At 42.4% G+C, this 25,513-nt stretch overlaps 1 protein-coding gene across 2 annotated transcripts in view; it reads left to right on the top strand.

Moving 5' to 3' along the window:
- LRP11 (LDL receptor related protein 11) overlaps window positions 1–25,513 on the top strand; it is a 55,570-nt gene that overhangs the window by 5,326 nt on the left and 24,731 nt on the right. The window contains exons 2-4 of one of the 2 annotated variants that reach the window (XM_061428266.1): window positions 4,678–4,835; window positions 23,015–23,156; window positions 23,421–25,103. In XM_061428266.1, coding sequence (XP_061284250.1) covers window positions 4,678–4,835; window positions 23,015–23,156; window positions 23,421–23,578 — 458 coding nt within the window. In that variant the 3' untranslated portion in view covers window positions 23,579–25,103. Of the gene's footprint in view, window positions 1–4,677; window positions 4,836–23,014; window positions 23,157–23,420; window positions 25,104–25,513 lie in introns of those variants that run through there. The other variant, XM_061428265.1, reaches the window with a different exon arrangement.

Raw genomic sequence — 25,513 nt, 5'->3', positions numbered from 1 at the left:
AAATTCAGGATGTAACTTTATATTTACTGTAACTAGAATACATGTGAGTGCTCCCAAAATATACTGGGTTAAGTAGAGCCTTTCAGTTAGACAGATCTGAGCTGACATCTCAAGTGACAAATTCATCACTTGTGTGGTCTTAGGCAACTAACTTAGCCAATCTGACCTAGTTTCCTCAAAGACTTGTGAAAACTGGGTGAATTTATGGCTCAAAAATGCTTCATGTGATGCCTGGTACAAAGAAATCACCCAGTAAATAGTTCAGTTCAGTTCAGTCGCTCAGTCGTGTCTGGCTCTTTGCGAACCCATGAATCACAGCACGCCAGGCCTCCCTGTCCATCACAAACTCCCGGAGTTCACTCAGACTCACGTCCATCGAGTCAGTGATGCCATCCAGCCATCTCACCCTCTGTCGTCCCCTTCTCCTCTTGCCCCCAATCCCTCCCAGCATCAGAGTCTTTTCCAATGAGTCAACTCTTCACATGAGGTGGCCAAAGTACTGATGTTTCACCTTCAGCATCATTCCTTCCAAAGAAATCCCAGGGCTGATCTCCTTCAGAATGGACTGGTTGGATCTCCTTGCAGTCCAAGGGACTCTCAAGAGTCTTCTCCAACACCACAGTTCAAAAGCATCAATTCTTCGGTGCTCAGCTTTCTTCACAGTCCAACTCTCACATCCATACATGACCACTGGAAAAACCATAGCCTTGACTAGACGGACCTTTGTTGGCAAAGTAATGTCTCTGCTTTTCAATATGCTATCTAGGTTGGTCATAACTTTTCTTCCAAGGAGTAAGCATCTTTTAATTTCATGGCTGCAATCACCATCTGCAATGATTTTGGAGCCCCCAAAAATAAAGTCTGACACTGTTTCCACTGTTTCCCCATCTATTTGCCATGAAGTGATGGGACCAGATGCCATGATCTTCGTTTTCTGAATGTTGAGCTTTAAGACAACTTTTTTCACTTTCTTCTTTCACTTTCATCAAGAGGCTTTTTAGTTCCTCTTCAGTTTCTGCCATAAGGGTGGTGTCATCTGTTACTTATTATTGGGTTTCCCTGGTGGTTCAGTGGTAAAGAATCTGCCTGCAATGCACAAGACCCGGGTTCGATCCCTAGGTGGGGAAGATACTCTGGAGAATGGAATGGCTGCCCACTCCAGTATTCCTGCTTGGGAAATCCCGTGGACAGAGGAGCCTGGCGGGCTATGGTCCATGGGGTGGTAAAGAGTTGGACGCGACTGACCAGCTAAACACTGCCATCACCAACATTAATTGCTATTATCAGCAGCTCAGATGGGGAAAGACGAACAATAGACATCAAAAATGAAAACAATCATATTGGGGTTGTAAATAACTTTTTCCTGACATGTGCAATTAAGAAAAGAAAAAAGTTCACAAAAGCAAACAAACAGAAAAATCAAGATGGATTTTGACCTTTAATATCTAGGGCTCTTCTCTTAGTCTGGCTGGCCCCACTTCCACATCCTCAGCCTTGGCTATTGGTGCCCACGCAATAAGACCCAGATTCCTCTTTCTTGTCAGTAAGGCATTGCTCAGAGCAACATATAGAAAATCAGAGTAGTTAATATACCTCTCTGCATAAAGTGCCCCCTTGATATGCTCCATCAAGATGGATATGAGTTTTATTTCATCTCTGTGGATCATACCAAATATGCTTAATCTTCAAAAGAAATCAGTGTTTCCAGAGTACTTCACATTGGCTTATTACATTTTTATAACAAAAACTCAAAGTGACATTTAAGCTTGTTGTTCATCGAGTCAAATTTTTTTGAGTGACGGCACACTCCTTTCCTCTCTTTGTTGTCATTTGTTTATTTTTTAAGACCTGTTTCTGGCTTAAGTCGCCTAAGCCAAATCGCTTTGGGTTGCTTTATTTTTAAGATTTTATTTACTTACATGTTTATTTATGGTCGTATTAGTTCTTCATTGCTGCATGCGGGCTTTCTCTAGTTTCAGTGCACGGGCCTCCCATTACAGTGGCTTCTCTTGTTGCAGAGCTCAGGCTCTCTGGCTCTAGGGCTCAGTAGTTGCGGTGTATGAGCTTAGTTGCCCCACTGCTTGTGGGATCTTAGTTTCCAGACTAGGGATCGAACCCATGTCCCCTTCCATGGCAAGCAGATTTTTTAACCACGGGACCACCAGGGAAGTCCCAGCTCTGACTTATTTTTAAATACATTATACAGTGTAATTTGCCTGGACTTAAACTGAGGAGGGAATACAATTCTATTATTTCTGATACAACGACCAATTTAGAGAATATGAAGATTTCACTGTGTTCATAAACCATATCTTTAAGCTTCCCTAAAGAAAAGTAAATGACTACAGTGACTTTTTTTTTCTTCCAGGAGGGCCAGGACTAGTTTTATAACATGTGCAGTATTTCCAAGCTTATCTGATTTTTCCATCTTAAATATTTTTGGGTAAATCTTTCAGGGCCTAGGACTTCCCTGGCAGTCCGGGGGTTAGAATTCTGCTCTTCTTCCACTTTCGCAATGGGCAAGTGTTCAATCCCGGTTGGGGAACCAAGATCCCACAAGCTCTCCAGCAAGGCACAAAAGATTCCAGAATTGTAATGTAAACCATTGCGTGGAAAGTGATGAACCTTTCAGAAGCAAAGGAAAAGTTCTCTATAAAACTAAAAGAGGGCCTATTAGTAAAGCAGTTGTCATCTCTCTGCTTCCCTGAGAGAAGCAGAATAAAGTCATCAGGCACTGGCTCTTTGCTTAAGGGGTAAAAAACAGACCAATTGTCTTCTAAGACAGGGGTTGCTTATGTTGCATAATTTGATTACTCATTGTTTTAAATGACTGTAAAAATGGGACTCATTTTCTCAATAGGAATATGTACCCTTTGGCAACAGCAAATGTGCTGATTCCTTGTGTTAGTCTCTGAGTCATGTTCAGCTTTTTGTGATCCCATGGATTGCTGCATGCCATCCATGCGTGCAATGGTGGGATGTCTTCCACCATTTCCTGGAGTTTGCTCAAACTAATGTCCATTGAGTCAGTGTTACTATCTAACCATCTCATCCTCTGCTGTCCCCTTCTCCTCCTGCCCTCAACCTTTCCTAGCATCAGGGTCTTTTTCAATGAGTCAGCTCTTTGCATCAGGTGGCCAAAGTATTGGAGCTTCAGCTTCTGCATCAGTCCTTCCAATGAACATTCAAGGTTGATTTCCTTTCGCGTTTACTGGTTTGATCTCCTTGCAGTCTGAGAAAATAATAGGATTACTGCTAGCTTCAAATGTCAGGCTGTTGCAGAAACCAGTACTCGAGAAACCAAGCACCACACTTGGAGAGTTGGAGAACTCAGGTTTATTACGCCAGCGGGCCCAGAGGAGTTAACACTCTAAGCTCTGAGCCCCGAACAAAGGGATTACAGAGTTTTTATAGACAGACTGTAGTGGGCAACACTAGCTGTTAATAGGCTGGTTTAAACTAAGGGGTTTCTCATGTGGGGGAACAGTGGTCACGATGAGGAGGGGGATGCCTGACCTGAACAGGCATGGTTAAGCAGGTTTGCAGGGGCTGAGTGATTGCAAAGAGCAGAACAAGGGTGAGCGAGATAAGTTCCAATTCCTAGTATTGCAAGTCCCCACTTTCTGAGACTGTGTGACCTATCTGATCTAGACTTTGCAAGGGGCAAGCTGAGTTACAGAGGCAGGAGAAGGAGGGTATGTAAAACTTCAACTTTTCCTCTTCAAGGCAGTGGGTATCTGGATTGGCCCTTAGAAGTTTGCTTGAGGGGCAACTTCAGCTGCGCAGAAGGAGAGCACTGTCTTAACAACATCATTCAAAATAAGTTAAGGAAGTCCAGCCCAAAATTCAGATCAAGTTTTGGTGCTAGAGGAGGAAGGAGATAGTGGAATAGTGGATGCCAAGAAGGATGTATTACAAAAGCCTGCAGAGTTATTTCTTCCCAGCTAAATTACTACGTTTTGGGGACTTCCCTGGTGGCCAAGTGGTTAGGACTTCACCTTCCAATGCGGGGGTGGGGGGGGGCGGGGGTGTGTGCAGGTTTGATCCTTGCTCGGGGAGCTAAGTCCCACATGCCTCATGGCTAAAAAACCAAAACATGAAACAAAAGAAATACTATAATAAATTCAATGAAGACTTTAACAATGGTCCACATCAAAATAGAAATTACTAAGCTTCATCAAAATATATGTGCATTTGCATAAGTTTACTAATAGGATGCTTAAATCACATAAAATATCCACAATTCTGCTCTTAAGAATGTTTTCTGTATCTGATGGCTTCTATCAACCATCCCTGGAGTGGCTGTCCATCATGTTTAATATTTAGTGGACACAGTGAGAATTACTATGAAGGAGAAAAGCTAAATATCAATACACACTTGTTTGCTATTAATATTTTAGGGTATCTCAAATTCTGTATCAGCTTCCCTTAGAAAAACTAGTAAGAAGCTGTGAATCTCTTCTGTTTTCCTAGATGAAAATTGGATTCCAAGAATTTCTATGTGAATTTTATGTGAATCCAAGAACTTGCCTTAACTTTCCAGATTTAATTTATTGCAATGAAAATAAGAAAATAACTTTCAGTTGCTATACATCCTCTTGGCAAAAATACCTCTCATAATAAATGAGAAAAAATAGGGAATCATTTCTCCTATGAATTATTTCTTTTCTTTCACAGAAAAGGATGAGCCTCCACTCAGCAAGGCTGGGCAGGATGTGGTTTTGCATCTGCCCACAGATGGCGTGATTCTGGATGGCCGAGAAAGCACAGATGACCACGCCATTGTCCAGTATGAGTGGACACTGCTGCAAGGTGACCCGACAGTGGACATGAAGGTAATTCATGTTGTAATAAAGAAAACTAATGTTTCAGCAAAGTGATCTTTCTACTTACAGTCCTCGAATGTCTATAAATTGGCAGCAGTGTGGAGAAAGCATAAAAATGATTGTTGAAAAGGTGTCTTGTTATATGAATTTACTTTTCTTCTGAGTAAACAGTGATCCTGACCATGTGTTTTGTTCTTATTTTATTTTTTTGGCCACACGGTTCAGCTTGTGGGATCTCAGCTTCCCAACCAGGGATAGAACCCAGGCCCTTGGCAGTGAGTGCATGGAGTCCTCAGCTCTGGACCACCAGGGAAGACCCTGGCCATGTGTTTTAAAGCTTACCTTCATTCTTGCTTTTTTGTCAACTTCTCCAGAGCACATAAAACCTTCAAGGAGAAAGACTCATGCTTTGTTTTATTGACTCGGATTAAAAAATGTTTTAAGAACATTTAAGAAATGTTAAAAGCATTATATATTTTCCTTTCTTCTTTGTTTCAGTTCACAGCCCAAGTAGAAAATATGAAGAATACAAAAGAGCATAGAGAGGAAAATAACAACAAAATGAACTTACTGTTCACATGATCCAGAAAGCAAGCTTCTCACTTAGCATTAGGCCTACCTGAGTTAGTTGAGTTAATTAAGTGACGGGAGTTTGACATTAAGCCCTCCTATCAAGTGCTCCTCACTGATTTTCATAAGGCTTACCTGGGCTGGAATTGCAGCTGATGGGAATGAGCCTCTTGTCCAGTGCCTACCTACACTCAATTAAGATGTAACTGACATGCAACATTATATCAGTTTCAGATGTAGGACATCATGACTTGATATACGTATATATTGTGAAATGATCATCATAGTAAGTCTAGTTAACATCTGTCACCACACAAAGTTACAATTTTTTTTTCTTGTGGTAACAACTGTTATGATTTACTCTCTTCAGTTAAGTTTAGTTTAGTTCAGCTGCTCAGTCGTGTCCAACTCTTTGCGACCCCATGAATTGCAGCACGCCAGGCCTCCCTGTCCATCACCATCTCCCAGAGTTCACTCAAACTCATGTCCATTGAGTAGGTGATGCCATCCAGCCATCTCATCCTCTGTCGTCCCCTTCTCCTCCTGCCCCCAATCCCTCCCAGCATCAGAGTCTTTTCCAATGAGTCAACTCTTCACATGAGGTAGCCAAAGTACCAGAGTTTCAGCTTTAGCATCATTCCTTCCAAAGAACACCCAGGACTGATCTCCTTCAGATTGGACTGGTTGGATCTCCTTGCAGTCCAAGGGACTCTCAAGAGTCTTCTCCAACACCACAGTTCAAAAGCATCAATTCTTCAGAGCTCAGCTTTCTTCACAGTCCAACTCTCACATCCATACATGACCACTGGAAAAACCATAGCCTTGACTAGATGGACCTTTGTTAGCAACTTTCAAATAAGAGACAGTGTTATTGACTGAAATCACCATGCTGTACATTACATCCCATGGCTTATTTATTTTATAACTGGAAATTTGTACCTTTTGACTCCTTTCACCCAGTCCTGCCCCCTGCCTCTGGCAACCACCAGTCTGTTCGCTATATCTCTGAGCTTGGTTTGGGGTTTTTTGTTTGTTTGTTTTAGATTCCATGTAAGTGTGAGATCATACAGTATTTAATTTTTCTGTCTGGTTTATTTCACTGACCATAATGACCTCAAGGACCCTCCATGTTGTTGCTAATGGCAAGATTTCCTTCTTTTTGTACACCAAATTTTCATTATGCTCTTATCAGTTGATGGACGTTTAGGCTGTTTCCATATCTTGGCTATTGTAATAACACAGCAGTGAACATGGGGTGCATATATCCTTTTTAAATTTTATTTATTTTATTTTTGGCTGCTCTGGGTCTTCCTTGCTGTGCACGGGCTTTCTTTAGTTGTGGCAAGCAGGGGCTACTCTCTAGTTTCAGTGCAAGGGTGCTCATTGCAGGGGCTTCTCTTGTTGTGGAGCACAGGCTCTAGAGTACCTGGCTTCAGTAGTTGCAGTATGGGCTCAGTTTGTGGCCGCATGGCACATGGAGTCTTCCTGGACCAAGGATTGAACCCGTGTCCCCTGCATGGCAGGCAGATTCTTAACCACTGGACCACAAGGGAAGTCCTATTTGTCTTTTCAAGTTAGTGTTTCTGTTTCCTTCAGATAAATACCCAAACGTTGAATTGCTGTATAAACAGAGTCTTCAGTTGTTAGGAAAGTGGCTTTGTATTAACCCTGCTGGGCCTCTTTGTAGATAAGAGTATTTCCTGGCTTAGGCAGATAAACTTCATCCAATCACTCCAATCAGAGAAGGTGGAGAAAAATCTGTGTTGGTTTGCCAGGGCTACCATAGCAGAATACCACAGACTGGATGCCTTAAACAATGTATTTCTCACAGTCCTAGAGGCTGAAAGTCCAAGGTCAGGGTGTCAGCAGGTCTGCTATCTTCTAAGGCCTCTCTCCTTGGCTTGCAGGTGGCTGTCTTCTCCTTCCTACATCTTCACAGGCTCTTCCCACTGTGAGGAAATACTGATTTCTCTTCTCTTGGGATGAAAATAAGAACAGTAATCAGCTAGTCCCTTAAGACTGATTTAAGCACATTGATTTATCCAAAGACTATACAGTCTTAGAATTGGACCAGACCTTCGACCAGCATCTTACCCAGTCTCCTATCCATACAAGAGGCCCTGCTTTCACCTCCCTTCTAGTGGTCATCCAGCCTGCCTGGTATTTCCAGAGATGAAAGCTCACTAGTTCGCGTCATGTCCTATGACATCTTTAATCAGCTCTCATTACTGGGCCAATACATGTGCCTCCCTGTTACTTCTATGCAACTATGTTGGGTCTTCCTTTTGGAAAAGCACTGAACACATCTTTTTAGTCTATGCAGCAGCAATTAAAGTTCATTTTTTTTTGTTTTTGTTTTTTTAATGAACGTCACCACTGAAAATGGTCTTCTCAGAACTCAACACTCTCAGTTCTTGCAATGTTCCTCATATGAATTGGCTCTTAGACTGTCTACCATCCAGCCTTTTTTAGATTTTCTCAGGTTCATTCATGCCCCTCTTAAAATCTGAACCCCCTAATTGAAACCCATACTTAAACTGTGGTTCTTCTTGACAGACTATTACCTCCTGTGATCCAGACATTGTCTCACTTCTATTAATGAAGATTCATTTACATAAACTATTTTAGTATCTGCTTCTCACTATAGGTTCCTGTTGAGCTTTCCATCAGAAACTACAAATATGCATGCTGAGTCATGTCCATCCATCCCTTTGTGATACCACAGACTGTAACCCACCAGGCTCCTCTGTCCATGGGATTTTCCAAGCAAGTGCTAGAGTGGGTTGCCATTTCCTCCTCCAGGGTAGGTTAATGTTGAGCTTTCCATTAGAAGGAACATCTAAAGCCTACTTCATCTTTCCACACAAATAGCCATCTTGAGGTCTCCCCCATTCTGTGTTTGTGTAATTGATTTATTGAACCTGACTGCAAGGCCATATGTTTATCCTTTTTATACTTAAGTGTAGTTTTCAGCTACAACAGAAATAATTTTTGAACTTTGAGTATCATCCATTATATTGGGCTTGGCTGAGTCCCTTCACTGTTCACCTGAAACTGTCACATTGTTAACTGGCTATATATCCCAATACAAAATTTAAAGTTTAAAAAAAAAATTTTGTTTGGGTTTTTCTGTAAGATACTAAACCTGATGAAAAACTCAAATGAACATTTTGCCAACCCAGTGTTTATTATTCCTCTGTGCATTGTGTCAGCTGCAAAATTAATATATTTTTACTGAATTTCTGAAAATTAAGATTGATAAATCTTAAGCCTTAAAGAGGGCTTCTCCGGTAGCTCAGACAGTAAAGAAACCAGCACCAGCAGCAGCAGTGCAGGAGACCCACGTTCAGTCCCTGGGTCAGGAAGATCCCCTGGAGGAAGGAAGGACAACTCACTCCCACATTCTTGCCTGGAGAATTCCATGGACAGACTATGGGGTCGCAGAATCGTACACAACTGAGCGACTAACACTTTCACTTTTACTTTCAAGATTGATCAGAAAAGGTGCATGAACAAGCCACTGATCAGACCTCTATGAGAGTTCCCTTCAGGTGGATGCTGACTATTAACTGGCACTCATGGATATATTTGGTCAAGCGATTGCAAATCTGTCTCTATGATCACCTAGATTTTCACAGTTGTTATGAAAAGCTTTATTCTGTAGATTATGAATTGTGTGTATGAATGCCAAATAAAAATAATGCTTATGATTCAGTATTAAATTTACTGAAGGTGTTTATAAAGAAGTAACAAAATTAGGCATTTAAGGCTGACTAAAGAGGAAAATGTGTGGGGCTTCCCTGGCAGTCCAGTGGTTAAGACTCTGCACTTCCACTGCAGGAGGTGGGGATTCCATCTCTGGTCAGAAGAACTAAGGAAAGAAAAAAGAGGAAATTGTGGACCAATTCCCTAGCCAAGTTATAACAGTGATAGCACATAGACTTAAGACTATAAAGCCACCATCTAGCAACAAAGCCTGCAATAGAGAAGCTATTTGCTCTCAAATTGCAACTGTCTTATAGTGGTTATTTATAATTATTTATAAATAATTTATATATAAAATATTATACATATAAATATATATTGTATATATTATATAATTATATTATGTATTTTATATATTATATTAATATATAAATATAGTTGTAAATAATTATATATATATATACTATATATATATTATATATATATAGTATATATAGTATATATATATAGTATATAATTATATATACTATAATGTATATTATATATAATTATATATATAATTATATAAAATATATATAATTATATATATTTATATATACTATAATATATATAAATATATATTCGTGAGACATTCATGAATGCCCTCAAAGGTAACTCAACTCTCATTGGTCAGGCTTTCCACTGAGTGCCTATCCCAACCCCTTCTTGAGCCCTCCCCTCTCTTCACTATCTGCAGAATTCTCACCCCTTTTCTCATCTTCCATAGTACAATAGTCAACCCTCGCTTTGTTTCGCAATACTTTAAGACCAGTTTCTAGGACCTATCCTTTCACATCCAAATCACCCATTTAGGTCTCCAAAAAACAAAAATAAATGAGGTTCTCCATCTTAAGAAGAATTATGCTGCCACCTTAATTATGATAAAATTAATAGCTAACCTTATTTTAGCATCTGGTGTGTGTCCAGTATTGTTCTCAGCACTTTAAATGGACTAAGTATAAGGAAAAGCTCATATTCTTATGGAAAAGCTCATATGGTTTCCTCATTTATGAAGAAAATGAGTAAGAGAGATGACTGGCCATGACCAAGAGGATCTGTTTGTTTTGTTTTGTGCTTTGGCTGACCCATGCGGCTTTCAGGATCTTAGTTCCCTGACCAGGGATTAGACCCAGGCCACAGCAGTGAACGTGCCAAGCCCTAGCCGCCAGACCACTAGGGAATTCCAAGAGGTTTCCGACTTTAAAGTTACATATTTTCTGCTTTCTAACAGGTTATTCTACATCCGTTTAACTGAATATTATTCTGTAACACATTCTTAAATGTAAGAAGACACTTTTTTCAGATAGTCCATTATATGTTGCTGAGTTTCATGATTATTTAATGTAATACGTTAAATCTGAAGTCAGAATGTAAAATATGATACAGAATATGACAATGTTCAGGGAGATTTGAAATTCATAAATCTGTAGATTGATTTCCACTCATCAGATGTGGAAAATTGAGCTAAACTGTCTTAAAATACCATGCGTGAAAGTGTTAGTTGCTTAGTCATGTCTGACTCTTTGTGACTCCACGGACTGTAGCCTGCCAGGCTCCTCTGTCCATGGGGATTCTTCAGGAAAAATACTGGAGTGGGTTGCCATTCTCTTCTCCAGGGAATCTTCCCCACCCGTGTCTCCTGCATTGGAGGTGGAGCCACAGGTAATGGAAGCCTACTAAAGGATGGATGTTGTTTACACTAATAACTTCATTATTAACTTAAAACCAATTGCACACTGGTGTGTCTGCTATAAATAATTAATTTTTACAAACATATAGGTGTATTATCTACTTTGAAACATGTTTGGGAAGTGGAAATAATAATTACACCAGGACCACAGAGATAAACTGAGACTGTCTTGAGCAAACAGATACATGGGTCCCTCTTAATAAAACTCAAGTTTCATGAGACTGAATGATTAGTCTCCTAATTAATCTCATTTTTAGATCCCCTTAAATGGATTAAAATAGGATTTTAAAACTGAGGCTTAGAGAAAATGTTTTCTGGTAAAGGAACATAATAGAAAGAAGAATATTGACTTTTTGTCCTAGGGGAAAGAGAACACAAAATAAATGTCAAATTTCAAATTGTCTTCTGTCTTACGTAGATGTTTTGTGATTTACCCCTCCTCAGTAAGATTGCCTGGGAAATAATCTGGGTCAATACTGAAAATGACCATAAAAGGAAAGAATCATATATGTTAAGGAGAATATTTAAAAACATATTAAAAGACTTTCTAAACATTTAGTTAGCAGGGTTTTCAAGGCAGCCTGGGTTGTTTAACCAATACACAAAGTTCCAGAGAACCCATGTGATCTTTGAAGAGTAAAGGCTATTAATAACTATATCTGTCTTCTGTTTTTCAATTATGTTTGTTGATAACAGGTCAAGAAAATATATTAAATCTATACTATCACAGCAGAATTTATAAGGATTATGAAAGATTTCTTTAGAATTATTTTCAATGAGGGACAGAGTGAAGAGTGGATAGGGATTTCAGTCATTTGTATGCTACCAGGATTTCTCCCCCTTCCTCTTTCCCTCCCCTCCCTCCTCTCTTCCTTCTTCCATTTCTTCTTCCTTCTGTCCTTCCTCTTCCTTCTTATCTTTCTTTCTTCCTTTCTTAAAAATTTTTCCCTTTATCTCCTGAAGCCTAGAACTATACTTTGTGCTCTCTAGGATGCTAACACTCGCTAATTGATTGGCTCCTTTAAAAAAAAAATGATTGACTATTTTGCTAACCTTTCAAAAAACTTCCCTTTTAACCCTCAAATTTTTATCATCCTTCCTAGCAAGATCAGCATTGTTCCACACTCTGGCCTCACACTGATGTTAGGAAGGGCCGCTAAGAGCTATCTAACAATTACTTTGTATCTCATCAAAGTAGATCCTAGACACATATCACCTATTGTTTTTTCTTGGCTACTGGACAATATCTAGTCTTCATGAAACAAACTGTAAATCCCTTTAATAAAAGTTATCCTAGATATTCTAGACCATGGGGTAGGGGTAGAGGAGCGAAGGGGAGTAAACTGTTTCTAAATTTTAAAAAGAGAAATGATATTAATAAATAACTGAGAAAGCTTCCTATCACATTTCAAATATTTCTTTCCTCCCTCAGTGAGTCAGTTTAACAGTGAATGAAAGAGAAATTCTAACACAGCCTCTGCTTGGCTTTGGTTTTTGAATCCTCGATTCACCACTTCCCTGTGCCAGATGGGATAACAAAAGCCCTCTTTCAAGGTATTATCGTTGCATGAATAGGGACACCCTTCCATGGCCCAAGACTGGGCTCTTGTCTAACACTTGGGCACAAATGTTCCAAGGAGACACAGGTGCTGACAGAGTAAGAGAACTCACTAGAAAGGGGCACCTGGGTGGAGAACAGCAGGATAAGGGGACCCATGAGAACTGCTCTGCCACTTGGCTCACAGTCTTGGCCTTTACGGTGATGGGATTAGTTTCCAGGTTGTCTCTGGCCAATCATTCTGACTCAGGGTCCTTCCTGGTAGCACAGGGATTTCTCAGCCAAGATGGATTCCAGCGAGAAGGATTCTGGGAGGTTGGTAGGACATAGTGGTAAAGAACCTGCCTGCCAATGCAGGAGACATAAAGAGACACTGCAACCCCCCTAGTATTGTTGCCTGGAGAATCCCATGGACAGAGGAGTATGGCAGGCTGCCGTCCGTGGGGTCACACAGAGTTGGAGACAACTGAAGTGACAGCATACACACACACACACACACACGGTAGGACATATGGACTGGCATCTACTCTCTCCTTCTGACCTTCGCTGAATTCTTTCAGTTGGAGGTAGTTCAATAGGTTCCACGTTCCTTACTACTGTAGGGCAACTCATGCAAGTGATTATTGTCGAACATGGCCAGAGTGAGTGGGCGGTTTCAGTCAGTGGTTCTCCTAACATTATTACTGTGATGAAAGGATGAAATGCAAATGCAAATAAGACCCCGGGAACAGTGAGCAGCACAGAGTAAACAGTCAAAAAGCGTGTTATTCTATTTATTCTGAGATCATCTTTTCTTCGATGGTATCCACATGGTCTCTGGTAATCCTGTCTTGTACCCAGACAGATTATGTTCATGCCTGGGTAATGTTCTCTTAGAGATTCTCCCAAGGAACCCCAAATACTTACTCCCTGTGTTCAACAGTGCCCAGAAGGCCTTTAACAGGGAACAAAACCTCATACCTCCAGTGCCTGTGGAGGAAATCCTCCAAACTCTGGTCTTGAGGTATGAGATAGATGGACGCCCCACCTCATGTCCCCCACCCCCACCCCCCTACACACACACCCAGGGTGAGCATTGGAGTTTGTTCCCTGTGGACAGAAACTCCAAAATATAGAGGGACCATCGAGAGAGGAGGCTGGGCCCCTGCCCAGATAAAAGATTAGAGACCATATATTACATATTTCTCATTCTTGAAATCAAGGAGACCCTCCCAACTAGAAAGCTCCTTGGAGGTCAAAAGGGGAGTGATGTCAAATCTACCCATAGACCTCTTCGGTGGAATCCATCTTGCCTGAGAGATGTGCGTGCATGCATGGGAGGATCCTGAAATATTCCTAATATGGATTCTCAACCAGGCAAATCAAAATGATCAGCCAAAGGACACCCAAATGAAAAAATATCCCATAAAAGTGATTCAGACTGCCACTAGGTCGTGACTCTCTCTCTGACTGCCATGTGTCCATCCACATGTACTGTATTCTTTTTCCTCCTAATAAACACTTGTTTCACTACTTTCTGTCTTTGTGGGAATTCTTTTCTGTCAAGCCAAAGGGCCAGGGCCTTGTCCCTGACCTCTGGTCTAGTGTCTAGGATTCAGCTCTCACTGCTGTGCCCCAACCTCAGTCTCTAGAACCAAAGCCCTTGATTGCAGGCAGAGGCCACCCCAGATCAGTCAAAACAGTATGGTTTTTTTTCCCCCCTTTTGGAGATACAGGATAATGTGTTTATTTCAGAATTACTTAAATTTAGTAACCTTAACCAACAGTGAGTTTGAAAGAAACAGTGACACTTTTGTAAGTAAGTCCCATTCAGGCCCCTTTTGTATTGACCCAAGGAAAGTTATAGTTCCACTGATTCATTTCCTGGGGATCACCAGTTTTGCACTGGTTTCCAGACACTCTCCGCTTCACACCCACACACACCCCTCTGGAGATCCAAGAATAATATGTTTCTTTTGGAATTAATTAACAGATTTGGTAAGTTTAGAAGCAACAATGGCACTTTTATAAGTCCCACACAGTCCCCTTTTGTAATCACCCAAGGAAACAGAGTTCCACTGATTCATTTGAGGACCATCATTTTTCCACTGGTTTCTGGACAGTGCTTTTTCCTCTCTCTCTCTCTCTCTTTTTTTTTTTTTTTTCCTAAACAGGACTTTTTTAAAAGTGCAGTTTCTTTCTTTTTTTTTTTAAGACATTTATTTTATTTATGGGCTACTCTTCCTTGTGGTGCTTGGGCTTCTTATTGCGGTGGCTTCTCTTGTTGCTGAGCATGGGCTCTAGCATGTGCGGGCTTCAGTCGTTGATATGTGTTCTCAGGAGTTGCACCCTGCAGGCTCTAGACATGAGCTTAGTAGTTGTGGCACACGGGCCAAGTTGCTCTGAGACACACAGGATCTCTCCAGACCAGGAATTGAACTCATGTCCCTTGTATTGGCCCTGGAGAAGGGAATGGCAATCCACTCCAGTATTCTTGCTTGGAGAATCCCATGTACTGAGGAGCCTGGCAGTCTACAGTCCATGGGGTTGCAAAGAGTTGGATACGACTGAGTGACTAAGCACCCTTGCACTGGTAGGCAGATTCTTAACCACTGGATCATCAAGGAAGCCACCCAAAAGTGTGGGTTTTGACACTGAAAAACCAGAGAATAGTGGTTTCCTTGCCTGGAGAATCCCAGGGACAGGGGGGCCACACAGAGTTGGACACGACTGAAGCGACTTAGCAGCAGCAGCAGGGGGTGATAGCAAAGACAGAAGGGGAGACAGAGAAGCAAAAAAAACCCACCATGTGTCAGGGCACCAGAACAGATATGGACCTCAGCAAAATTTCACCTACATTACTGCCTCTCAGCTATTTTATTCACCTTAAAATTTTAATGAAGGACAAAAAAAGTTACAGCAGCCCACGGGGCATTTTTGAGACACAGAAGATTATCAAGGCTGCAAATTTCCGAAGAAACATCTGGGGATAAGTTGGTGCACATGTATGAGTAGTCTGTGGTGGTTTTAAGGATTTCTTTGTATCTTGTTTCAAGAATGAAGGGTGATGTCAGTCAGTAAAAAAAAAACGCAACCTACCCCCCAAACCACAGCAAATTCTAGGATTTACTGTTCCACTTAAAAAGGAAGATGCATGAGAGCATAATAGATGAGTAATTCATACCTGTTTTGTTTCAAAGTTAACCTGGAGCCTTGAGGTAGACTAGTCTTTAGGCATGAATTTTTTTTACACAGTAGCTCAAAGCCTTCAATATTTAACTGCTTTTTTTTCTTTAAGAAAAAATACTTGTTAGAAAAGGTTTAAAAATAATCTCCCTGGGGAAAAAATAGGTATTACCTCATGAAAAATAAACTGAGTAAGCTGAGTTGTGAAAGCTCTACTCCAATAGCAGCGGGAGCTTTGAAGTCTCTTTCCTGGTCGGGAACACTAAATTTACAGAACAATAGGCTTCTGGCATCACTGGGCTTCCAGGTCCTCTTGCATTTAAACCTGACTTCCTGTCACTCTTCTTTCATAGGTCCTGGCATTTCCATTTTTGTGTCGGTAGTGGGGTGAGGATAGGGGTCGGGGAGAGCTTTTAGAGGTTTTAAAGGACTGTGTGTGTGTGTGTGTAAGGAGTATCTGACCTTTTTAGATCACAACAGGCAGCTGCTTTGTGCATGAGCTGTGGGTCAGGTCTTTCTAAGAAATGATTCTTGGAATAAGAATGCAGAAGGCTTTAAATGTCGGCAAAGTTGCAGGATATAAAATCAAAACACAGAAATCCCTTGCATTTCTATACACTAACAATGAGAAAATAGAAAGAGAAATTAAGGAAACAATTCCATTCACCATTGCAACGAAAAGAATAAAATACTTAGGAGTATATCTACCTAAATAAACAAAAGACCTATAATAGAAAACTATAAAACACTGGTGAAAGAAATCAAAGAGGACACAAATAGATGGAGAAATATACCATGTTCGTGGATCGGAAGAATCAATATAGTGAAAATGAGTATACTACCCAAAGCAATCTATAGATTCAATGCAGTCCCTATCAAACTACCAATAGTATTTTTCAGAGAACTAGAACAAATAATTTCACAATTTGTATGGAAATACAAAAAACCTCAAATATCCAAAGCAATCTTGAGAAAGAAGAATGGAACTGGAGGAATCAACCTGCCTGACTTCAGGCTCTACTACAAAGCCACAGTCATCAGGACAGTATGGTACTGGCACAAAGACAGAAATATAGATCAATGGAACAAAATAGAAAGCCCAGAGATAAATCCACGCACCTATGGTTACCTTATCTTCGACAAAGGAGGCAAGAATATACAATGGAGAAAAGACAATCTCTTTAACAAGTGCTGGGAAAACCGGTCAACGACTTGTAAAAAAATGAAACTAGAACACTTTCTAACACCATACACAAAAATAAACTCAAAATGGATTAAAAATCTAAACGTAAGCCCAGAAACTATAGAACTCCTAGAGGAAGACATAGGCAAAACACTCTCCAACATAAATCACAGCAGGATTCTCTGACCCACCTCCCAGAATATTGGAAATAAAAGCAAAAGTAAACAAATGGGACCTAATTAAACTTAAAAGCTTCTGCACAACAAAGGAAACTATAAGCAAGGTGAAAAGACAGCCTTCAGAATGAGAGAAAATAATAGCAAATGAAGCAACTGACAAAGAATTAATCTCAAAAATATACAAGCAACTACTGCAGCTCAATTCCAGAAAAATAAATGACCCAATCAAAAAATGGGCCAAAGAATTAAACAGACATTTCTCCAAAGAAGACATACAGATGGCTAACAAACACATGAAAAAATGCTCAACATCACTCATTATCAGAGAAATGCAAATCAAAACCACAATGAGGTACCATTTCACACCAGTCAGAAGGGCTGCTATCCAAAAGTCTACAAGCAATAAATGCTGGAGAGGGTGTGGAGAAAAGGGAACCCTCTTACACTGATGGTGGGAATACAAACTAGTACAGCCACTATGGAGAACAGTGTGGAGATTCCTTGAAAAATTGGAAATAGAACTACCATACAACCCAGCAATCCCACTGCTGGGCATACACACCAAGGAAACCAGAATTGAAAGAGACACGTGTACCCCAATGTCCATCGCAGCACTGTTTATAATAGCCAGGACATGGAAGCAACCTAGATGTCCATCAGCAGATGAATGGATAAGAAAGTTGTGGTACATAGACACAATGGAATATTACTCAGCCATTAAAAAGAATACATTTGAATCAGTTCTAATGAGGTGGATGAAACCGGAGCCTATTATACACAGTGAAGTAAGCCAGAAAGAAAAACACCAATACAGTATACTAACGCATATATATGCAATTTAGAAAATGGTAATGGTAACCCTGTATGCGAGACAGCAAAAGAGACACAGATGTATAGAACAGTCTTTTGGACTCTGTGGGAGAGGGCAAGGGTGGGATGGTTTGAGAGAATGGCATTGAAACATGTATATTATCATATGTGAAACAAATCACTAGTCCAGGTTCGATGCATGATACAGGGTGCTCGGGGCTGGTGCACTGGGATGACCCAGAGGGATGGGATGGGGAGGGAGGTGGGAGGTTCAGGATGGGAACACATGTATACCTGTGGCAGAGTCATGTCAATGTATGGCAAAACCAATACAATATTGTAAAATAATTAGCCTCCAATTAAAATAAATAAATTTATATTAAAAGAAAAAAAAGCTCTGCTAACTCAGAGATAGGATTCTACAGTGACTACGAGCATGGAATTTGGAATCATATGCTGTGTTTTGCTGTCCTTAGTTGCTCAGTCATGTCCAACTCTTTGTGACACCACGGACTGTAGCCCACCAGGCTCCTCTGTCCATGAGGATTCTCCAGGCAAGAATACTGGAGTGGGTGGCCATGCCCTCCTCCAGGGGATCTTCCCAACCCAGGGATCAAACCCAGGTTTCCCACATTGCAGGCGAATTCTTTACCATCTGAGCCACCAGGGAAGCCCAAGAATACTGGAGTGGGTAGCCTATACCTTCTCCAGGGGATCTTCTCAACCCAGGGATCAAGCCCACATTTCCTGCATCTCCTGCATTGGCAGGCAGACCCTTTATTTTGGGCTACACTGGGTCTTCATGGCTGTACAAGGGCTTTCTGTAGTTGTGGCAAGTGAAGCCTAGTCCTCGTTTTGGTGCCCAGGCTTCTCACTGCAGTGGCTTCTCTCATCTTAGAGCATGGGCTCTAGGGCACATGGACTGCAGTAGTCATGGCATGAGGGCTCACTTGCCCCGTGACAAGTAGAATCTTCCCAGACCAGGGATTGAACCTGTGTACCTTGCATTGACAGGAAGATTCTTAACCACTGGACCACCAGAGACATCCCCATTTCCTCTATTTCTATGTCTACATATGTTTCTACACACTGTCAGCAACTAAGTTTGCTCAACCCCTTGGATTTTATATGCTGCTTCTTCGTGCCTCTAGCCCTTCTTCCTAAGTTTGTAAGAAGATGATTATTCTCTGATTGGGCTGAGATAGAGGCAAAGAGTCAGACACGACTGAGCAGCTAACACTTTCACTACTCTTTTTTTGACTAGGAAAATACAGAAAATTGAGTTCATTTTGCTTCTTTTATGAAATTTTGGGTCATGTCTGTGATGAAAAGTAAATAGAAAAAGGAACATGTAACTAAAGAACAGAACCTAAGCATGCTCACCTGAATTATCTAGACAATTGTATTAATAATAGCAGTTTATGTTCTGGCCTCTGTTGGTCAGTTTAGCTGCCCCCGTGTCTCCTTCAGCCTGTGTGTGTGCTGGGAGATGGCAATGGATTACAACAAGGATCTTAATGGCCTTCAAACCACTAACAGAGTTCTCTGTTTTGCAAGTTGATAAGAGGCAGAAAGCTAGCATGCCTTTGCGTTCATTGGTTCAATGGAATTTCTTACTGAAATATTTTGTATGACATCTTGTCACTACTTATGACAATTTGCCCATTGCCTTATATACTTTAAAAGCAACTGTCGGGGGTGAGGGGAATAGAGAGGTAGTACTCGTTTTGTAACCAAGTGTTGTACTAATAATCATGTATGTATATATGTGTGGTATATAAAGAAATGCAAATGTATGTTCCTTGCCACTAAATTACTATTTTAGGGAGGTGCAGTAGAGCCAGAATAACAGATTGAGTTATAAATTGATTTTAGCCAGAGACCAACCATCAAAGCCTCTGTTACTATAGAACAGATCCTGGGCAGAGATTAGAAGTTCTTTGTTTTATTAAAGGTAATGTAACTTTCAAGTTACAAATTGGGTGTGTTGTGGTTCTTCCCAGTGGCTAAGACGCTGAGCTTCCAATGCACATGGGTGTGGTTCGATTCCTGGTTAGGGAATCCCAGACGCCCTGGGGCTTGGCCAAAAACAAACAAAAATTGGATATGCTGCATATACATCTGTGTGTATGTGTGTATGTGTGTAAATCCTTCCCAGTGTCATAAATGTGAGGAGACGTCTAGAAATGCCTGGATGCTTGGAGGGAAATCATCTATCTCACAGTTCTATATATTCTTATATTGATGCTGAAGAAAGATAGCATTTGTTAGCTAAAAAACTAAACTAAAAAGGACCAGGGAATTAAAAGTACAGATTACTTTGTATAAAATAAATAAGCTACAAAGATGTATTGTACAGCACAGAGAATATAGCCAATATTTTATAGTAACTATAAATGGAGTAGTTATTGACTCACTGTGTTATACACTTGAAATTTATCTAATATTGTACATCAACTATACCTCAATTAAAAAAAAAAAAAAAAGCGCATGTCAAGCTATGTCACAAAGGAAAGTGAAGTGACTCAGTCATGTCTGACTCTTTGCGACCCCATGAACTGTAGCCTACCACGCTTCTCCGTCCATGGGATTTTCCAGGCAAGACTACTGGAGTGGGTTGCCATTTCCTTCTCCAGGGGACCTTCCTGACCCAGGGATCAAACCCGGGTCTCCCGCATTGTAGGCAGACGCTTTACCGTCTGAGCCACCAGGGAAGTCTTTCTTGGTGGCCCAGTAATTAAAACTCTGCGTTCCCAATGCAGGGCATTCAATCCCTGGTTAGGGAACTAAGATCACTAATGCAAAAAAAAAAAAAAAAGCTTAAAAAAATAATCAAATCAAATTAGTGTTTTGCCTTTTACGGCTTAAAAACCTGAAAAAGTTTTCTGCATCCAAGAAATAAAACCACAGAGGGAAAAACCAATGTGAAATGAGGAAATCCAAAAGTCAAAGTGTTTGCTTCCTTTTCTCTCTGGGTCTGGGAGACAAGGTGAAACAGCAAACTCTTTAAACAGATTGCTGCACAAGAAAGGGCAAGAAGCCTTTTGTAGAAGAATTTTCACAGGAGACTAACAGGATCTTGTTGACTTCTGCAGTTATCAAACTAAATCTCACACAAAGCTCTTGGTATTAAGTTCCTGTACTTAGTTTCCGCTCACAGAGGAAAGGCCTGCAGGTGTGGACCGGTGCCAATTGCAAAGCCTTCTTCGGAGGCCCTTCAGGCAAGATCCAGTCTCTGCCAGCTGTTGTCAGCATCTACCTTTTCTGTTGGTGTCCAAACCCAGCAGCTCTCAGAGCTTTCCCATGGAGACAGTCAATTGTCATCATGCCCACGGGTAGCTGAGCTGCAAAATCTGACATACCTGTCCTTCCCCTCTAAGCAGATTTTTCAAACTCTATTTATCTGAAATAGTTTTTGAGACAAACTTTTACATACCTCGGCTATATTTACTAGAGTGCTCTTGCCCCATAAGGGCCAGAGGGAAATTTGGATCATTAAAAACCATATTAAGGGGCTTCCCTGGTGGCTCAGTAGTGAAGAATCTACCTGCCAATGCAGTACACACAGGTTCGATCCCTGGTCTGGGAAGATCCCACATGCCATGCACCATAGCTTCTGAGCCTATGCTCTAGAGCCCCAGGGGAGTGATGTGCAGCTACTTGAGCTCTTGAGCTGCAAGTACTGAAGCCCATGCGCCTAAGAGCCTTCGCAGTGAGAAGCCTGAGCACCACCACTAGAGCAAGGCCTGAGCGGCAACAAAGACCCAGTTGTTGCTGTTGTTGTTGTTTAGTGGCTAAGTGGTGTCCAACTCTTTGTGACCCAATGGACTGCAGTGTGCCAGGCTTCCCTGTCATTTCCTATCTCTCAAAGTTTGCTCAAACTCATATCCATCAAGTCAGTGATGCTATCCAACCATTTCAACCTCTGACCTCCCCTTCTCCTCTTGCCTCCCCTTCTCCTCTTGCCTTCAATCTTTCCCAGCATCAGGGTCTTTTCCTAGGAGTCAGCGCTTCACATCAGGTGACCACGAAAACCCCACAAACACTACAAAAAGACAAGAAGACCCAGTACAACCAATATATAAATAAAATTATTTTGAAAAACCATATTAATCCTGCCAAGTGAATAAGGACAACTAGAGCTGCCGTTTAATGAAGATTGTCAACTCACACACACACACACACAAAGAAAGAAAGCAGGGAAGGGTTATTTCATTTGAAAAGACTGAAATTAGTGTGCTCCCAGGTCTGGATCGGGATCCAGTCTTTCCTGCCTCAGAGAGGAGGTACCTAGGAAGGCCAGAGGGAGCCTTCAGAGCCCAGGTGAACAGACAGGCCCCTTAGAGGGGGGGTGCTCTGTCCGTCCAGCCCCAGCGTTGGGAAGAGGCTTCCCGGAGAAGGCCCAGCCTGCTGAGGTGTAGTTGGACACTGGCACACTGAGAGTTGACACCCAGAAGCCCAGTACCTCACTCGCCTTCACAAAACTCAGACCAGGGCTTGGGTGAGGCTGATGTCTGTGTGGATGCCCCACCCAGCCCCCAGCCTCAGTGCTTCCCTGGTCTCTTAAAATCTCCATTAACTTCATCTAGGCCTCACTCAGCATCCCCTAGTCACAACCACACTCTGACTCAGTCCTCCCATCCACCCGGTACACTTGGGGCAGCAAACCCCCGGGCTGCTGGCCTTCGGCAGTCTTAGGTCTGCGCTCGGGCAGACCAGCTGGGCAGAGGACAGAGCCTCTCTCTCTCACACCACGTTGCTCAAGGCTGCAGGGCTCCCATCAGCACACTCCGGTGTGGTCATCACCTGCCCCCAGTTCCCCTGCTTTCCTGTCTAAGTCCCACGAAGCAATAAACAGTGGAGGCACCTGCCGCATAGCTGCCGCTTGGCACAGCCTGCCTGATTCTGAGCCAGAGTCAGAGAGAGCGAGAGTCTGCCCAGCCACCTCCTCTGGGCAGGCCACCTGCCTGGCCACCCACTCCCTTTGGCTTAGCTGCACCCCTGTGGCCATAGGGAGGGGTCATAATGACCCTTCCCTTGCAACCATGTGGGTGGGGGTGGGAGGGAAGTTTCCCAAAGAAAGGGGGTGTCAGGCCCCAAACCCACTGGAGCTCAAGTCTCCTGGCCAGCCTGCCAAAAGTGTGTGTGATCAGTATTCTGAGACCTAGGACCAGGAGTGGAGAAGGGGATCATAGGACTGCTGCAAGGATGGCACTGATTCCCAGCTCAGGAAGATGTCAGATTCTGTGCTTCGGGCTCTTAACTGTGATGCTTCCTGTTTGGTATCAGGTGCCTCAGTCCGGAACCCTGAAGCTGTCCCACCTGCGGGAAGGAGCATACACCTTTCAGTTGACCGTGATGGACACTGCCGGGCAGAGGAGCTCCGACAACGTCTCAGTGACCGTGCTTCCCGTGGCCTTCTCCACAGGAGGTGAGAAGAAAGCCCTTCCCTCGCATTCACAGTGGCCAACAGAGGCCAGGCTGTGGATGGAAGGGTGGTGTTAAACTGGCATTTTAGGGGCTTCCCTGGCATCCAGTGGTTGAGGCTTCGTCTTCCAGGGCAGGGATTGCAGGTTCCATCCCTGGCCAGGGAGCTATGATGCCCACATGCCTTGAGGGCAAAACACCAAAACACAGAACAGAAGCAAGGGCTTCCCTGGTGGCTCACTGGTAAAGAACCCATCTGCCAATGCAGGGGACACGGGTTCTATCCCTGGTCCGGGAAGATTCCCACATGCGGCGGAGCAACTAAGGTGTGCCCAGGAGCCACAACTACCCAGCACATGGCGGCAACTACTGAAGCCTGCACGCCCCGGAGTCCGTGCTCCTCAACAAGAGAGGCCACTGCGATGAGGAGCCCTCACACCACGGCTAGAGAAAAAGCCCGAGCAGCAGTGAAGACCCGGCCCAGTCAAAAATAAGTAAATAGAATTATTTTTAAAAAACCAGAAGCAATATAGTAACAAATTCAATTAAAAAAAAAACTTTTAAAATGGTCCACATGAAAAAAAATTGCCATTTTATATCCTAACTGGGCAATATAATGGGTGCTTCTGTTTTATTTTTAGCTGTTGCTGAGTGGGAAAATCTTAAAATAAAAATGTGTCATCATAAAAATATGATGACAAAACTAGGCTCGACTATATTTCATGTTAAGTGACACTGCTGAGTGAAGCAGGGGAACACTTTACACTCCAGGGATGACAATAGACTGTGTGAGTCACAGGACCTTAGAGATGCCCCATCCTTCCTTGACTCAGTTTCATAAAAGACATCTGGGTTTCCCAGGAGAGGGTGGGGACCACCCTCCCATTTAAAGGAGGGTGGGCTAGTTGATACTATGTTCAAAGAATGCAGCTAAGAGGTAGATTTAAAACAAATTAAAACATATACAGTGCATGTATCAGTTTAAAAGGACTGTTGAAAATTTTTCATGGACACTTTACACAGAAGCACAGATACGTTGATAATATAGCTCGACATATATATAATGGTTCCCACATTCTGTTGCTCATTGTAAACTCATTTCTCTCATTTATCTGTTTCTTGCTTTCCCAAACATCTACAGTTCTAAGATTAGCTCATTAAGTTAAAAAAAAAATGTAAATGGCACTTGGCAGCACTAAAGCTATAGAGGTATTGCAGAATCGCGTGTGTGTGTCTAGAGTCCTGTCACTCGGTCGGGGGATACTTTCTCAGCATCTGCAGTGAATGGGAACTGTGTGCAAGGGAGCAAGCATGGGTGCTGAGTTCCCCAGACCTGATCCCCAGCCCTGATTAATGACCCTTCACTAACCCTGGCTCTAGCAAACTTGTAGCCTGTCTCCTATATCCTTGATTCCTCCATATTTGGATCGCAATCAAGTGAGCAGTCAGGAGAAAGAATATAATGCTTGGATTTGCTTGTACTTTGGCTGACCTTGTCTTCCACCAAAGACAAGGGTCAGTGTGCATATTAGAAATGAAGGAAGGAGACTTTAGAATTCTAAGAACTCTGCCACCTTGGTAATTTGCCTTCCACAAAGATACAGTGCTAGCAAGATACAGATACTAGCAACATTCAAGATTAGGTCGGCTGGCTTTCCTTGTGGTCTGGCAGTTAAGAATCCATCTGCCAACACAAGGGACACAGGTTCCATCCCTGGTCCAGGAAGGCTGCACATGCCTCGGAGTAACTAAGCCCTGCCATGTGCCGCAACTACTGAAGCCCACGTGCCCTAGAGCCCATGCTGGGCAACAGGAAAAGCCACCACAATGAGAAGGCCTCACACCACCACTGGGGAGTAGCCCCCTTCTCTGTATCTAGAGAAAGACTGAGCACAGAAACGGAGACCTAGTGCAGCCCAAAATAAACAAGTAAATCTTAAAAAAAAAAAAATCAGGTTGACTCACTCCTGTTCAACCACGGTTCAATTTGACCTGGAGGAATGAAGAGTGGCTGCAAATAGTACCCCAAACTCCAGTCCAGTAGAGGACTGTGAGTCAGCGATGGGGAATGTGCCAGCCAGCTTTCTAGTCCATATTGGGGCGAGGCCCTGTTTGTGGTCTTACTGCAGCTCTACAGAAGAGCCAGTTACCTGAAACAACCCTGGCAATGCTGACTGTGCACTGGGGCAGGAAGTAGGGCAGGTGGCGAGTAGAAAACAATGGCACCCAGTCCAGCTGCGGTCACGGCCAGTGGGGAGGTGCAGAGCTTGGAGAGCTGTGCTCCTGGCAACAGGGCTCCCTAGCCAGGGACCGAAGTGCTCCTGGGCAGCTGTCAGCCCTACAGAAATTAGCAAAGGGAGA

This window comes from Bos javanicus, chromosome 9 (assembly GCF_032452875.1).
Source record: "Bos javanicus breed banteng chromosome 9, ARS-OSU_banteng_1.0, whole genome shotgun sequence".
Taxonomy (NCBI): Eukaryota; Metazoa; Chordata; class Mammalia; order Artiodactyla; family Bovidae; genus Bos; species Bos javanicus.
The sequence above is the reverse complement of the archived record's forward strand: the minus strand, read 5'-3'. Positions and strand labels throughout refer to the sequence as shown.